Source organism: Exserohilum turcica, assembly GCF_000359705.1.
Source record: "Exserohilum turcica Et28A unplaced genomic scaffold SETTUscaffold_73, whole genome shotgun sequence".
Lineage (NCBI taxonomy): Eukaryota > Fungi > Ascomycota > Dothideomycetes > Pleosporales > Pleosporaceae > Exserohilum > Exserohilum turcicum.
The window spans coordinates 2,482-4,755 of NW_007360292.1; the positions used below are offsets into that span (position 1 = coordinate 2,482).

At 36.2% G+C, this 2,274-nt stretch overlaps 1 protein-coding gene across 1 annotated transcript; it reads right to left on the bottom strand.

The window, feature by feature from the left end:
* Positions 1–359: 359 nt before the first annotated feature.
* Positions 360–509, bottom strand: SETTUDRAFT_112086 (uncharacterized protein; the record flags this gene model as incomplete). The annotated part of the gene is made up of 1 exon (XM_008032399.1): positions 360–509. A coding segment is annotated over one exon (150 nt), but the record flags the coding sequence as incomplete, so codon positions are not given.
* Between the last annotated feature and the right edge of the window lie 1,765 nt (positions 510–2,274).

Sequence of the window (2,274 nt, forward strand, 5' to 3'; positions counted from 1 at the left end):
TACGGCTGAACTTCCTGCAAAGCTCTGCCTTAGGTGTACTGTCTTGCGACGGTCTACTTTCTCGCTGCACTAAAGGCCTTTCGTACCTATTATAGCACTAACTCTATATTACTAGCTCACACTAATAACACGCTCTAAAACTTAGTTAGAAGATAGTCTGCCTAAGGCTTGTGTCTAATTAGGATTAAATATAAAATATAAGGGGCTACGCTCTAGGGAGCAATTACGAGGTATACAAGAGGTTGTATTTAATAAGGAGCTATCTACTCTACTTACGTGGTGTTTATTTACTTATTAGAGAAAGGTTATGCCAGAGTATCTAAGCGCGTTGTCTAAGCGCTGCTCGGTCTGAACGTAGTTCAGATGGTGCGCGCGCAGCTTAGCCCGAGATTCCATCGAGGAGCTATCCAAAGGGCGTTCAGCCCGTTACAATTATTAGACGTATTTTTAAAGAGTCTACGCGTAGATTTACTCCTATAAAGGCTAAAGTTTACGTAATAGCTAATAAACTATTAAAAAAGCGTAGTAGCAACCTTATTAGTAAGAACTAGGTTAATTACTTTATAAAGTAGACTACTAAGCTCTATACGCGCTAGAGCTATCTTTATAATTACTAGTAAGCTACCTATAAGAACTTAGTAGCTATCTAGCGCTAGTTTAACTTAGTCTAAGTAATGAGGTAGAACTAGGGTATTATAGATAATAATATCTATAACTTTATTTAAACTAGCTTTATAATAAGTAAAATTTTATTATAGTTATTAATTATAGCATTAAAAGAATATAAAAAAAAAGTAAATATAGCTAAGCAATTATAAGTAGGTTACTATAATCCAAGGCGTAGGCGCGTTAGATTGCTAAATACTACCCTTTATTATCTTTATAGGCAAGGTGCTTATTAATATCTAGTTAAAGAACTTGCCTACTAACTAGGTGTTTAAAGTTAGTCTTAATAGCTAGATAAATAATTAGCTTAGTCTTGCCTAGTTAGAGCACTTTAATACCTATACAAAGAGCTCTACTATAGGGAGGTATTAACTGCTTATTATTAATAGCTATAAGAGGTACTACTCTATTAATTTCTAAGATCTTTGTAAGGAGAAGAATATTATGCTTCTCTATATACCTACGCACTTATTTTACCTATTGTAGCCCCTTAACGTCGCCTGCTTCTCGCTATTAAGGCGCAAGTATAGCAAGGCTATTTTAGGCTTAGCACGTAACTGTAACGGGTCGAGTCCTATTAGACTGCGCACGCAACTACAACGCGCCCACCGCGCCAAAAAGGCTGGCACAAGATATCAGAGCTGCTGATATCGTTGCGTAGTTGATACATAAGATAGCCACCGCTATCTGTACTGTAGCGGGCTACCTAGCCCGTTACAGTAACCACACCTACTATATTAGCAAAGAGACCTTCCTACTATCCTTTAAGACTACTTTTAAGCAGTCTATTACAAAAGAGAATATCTAAGCTAGCTTTAGAGGCGCTGGTCTAGTCCTACACAACCTACAGGCTGTGCTATCTAAGCTTAATATAGTAGTGCAGACACCTATACAATTACTATAATAGATAGCTACCTAGTAGGCGTAGATACTTCGCAACGCGCGCAAAGTTAAGTTTTAAATTAGTTTTATTTAAGAGAGCGTAAGAAAACGCTATAGGTCTTCTACTAATTTACTTACTAAGTAGATTGCGTAGCTAAGTAAGGGGGCCTAGTAAATAGCATATAAAATAACGCTTGTAATAGAGGAAATAAGTACGCTTTAAGTAGCTCTTAATAAGTTAAATAAGCGTAAAAGCTATAAGTAGCGATACGTATAGATAGAAGAGGCTCTTACTATAGGCGAAGTACAAGAAGTATTAGCTAAATAGGCAAGTAGTAATTATAGTAATAATAAGAGTGCGTTAAAGAGGGTGTAAAGAGAGTAGTAGTGCGGGCGTTGTAAATAGACTAGACACAACGCTTATACTTGCGTAGTTAAGACAGATAGTACAAATAATAGTAGTAATTTTCATAATTTATTTAGTGTATTATAATAGTTTATTAACTAGTTATAATAAAAAACTGTGATAACGTGTTAATGTAGATGTAGTAGTGGGGCGTTAGCGACTCGCTTTAGTTAGCGACTTACTTGTGAACCACGTTATATTATAAGTACATAATACTAAGGCTTAAGTTTAATATGGAGTATATAGTATAAGTAACTCTTAGTGTTACACGGGGGTCGGCTATACTTCTCTGATCTCGGTCCGGGTTAGGGCGAGTAGAC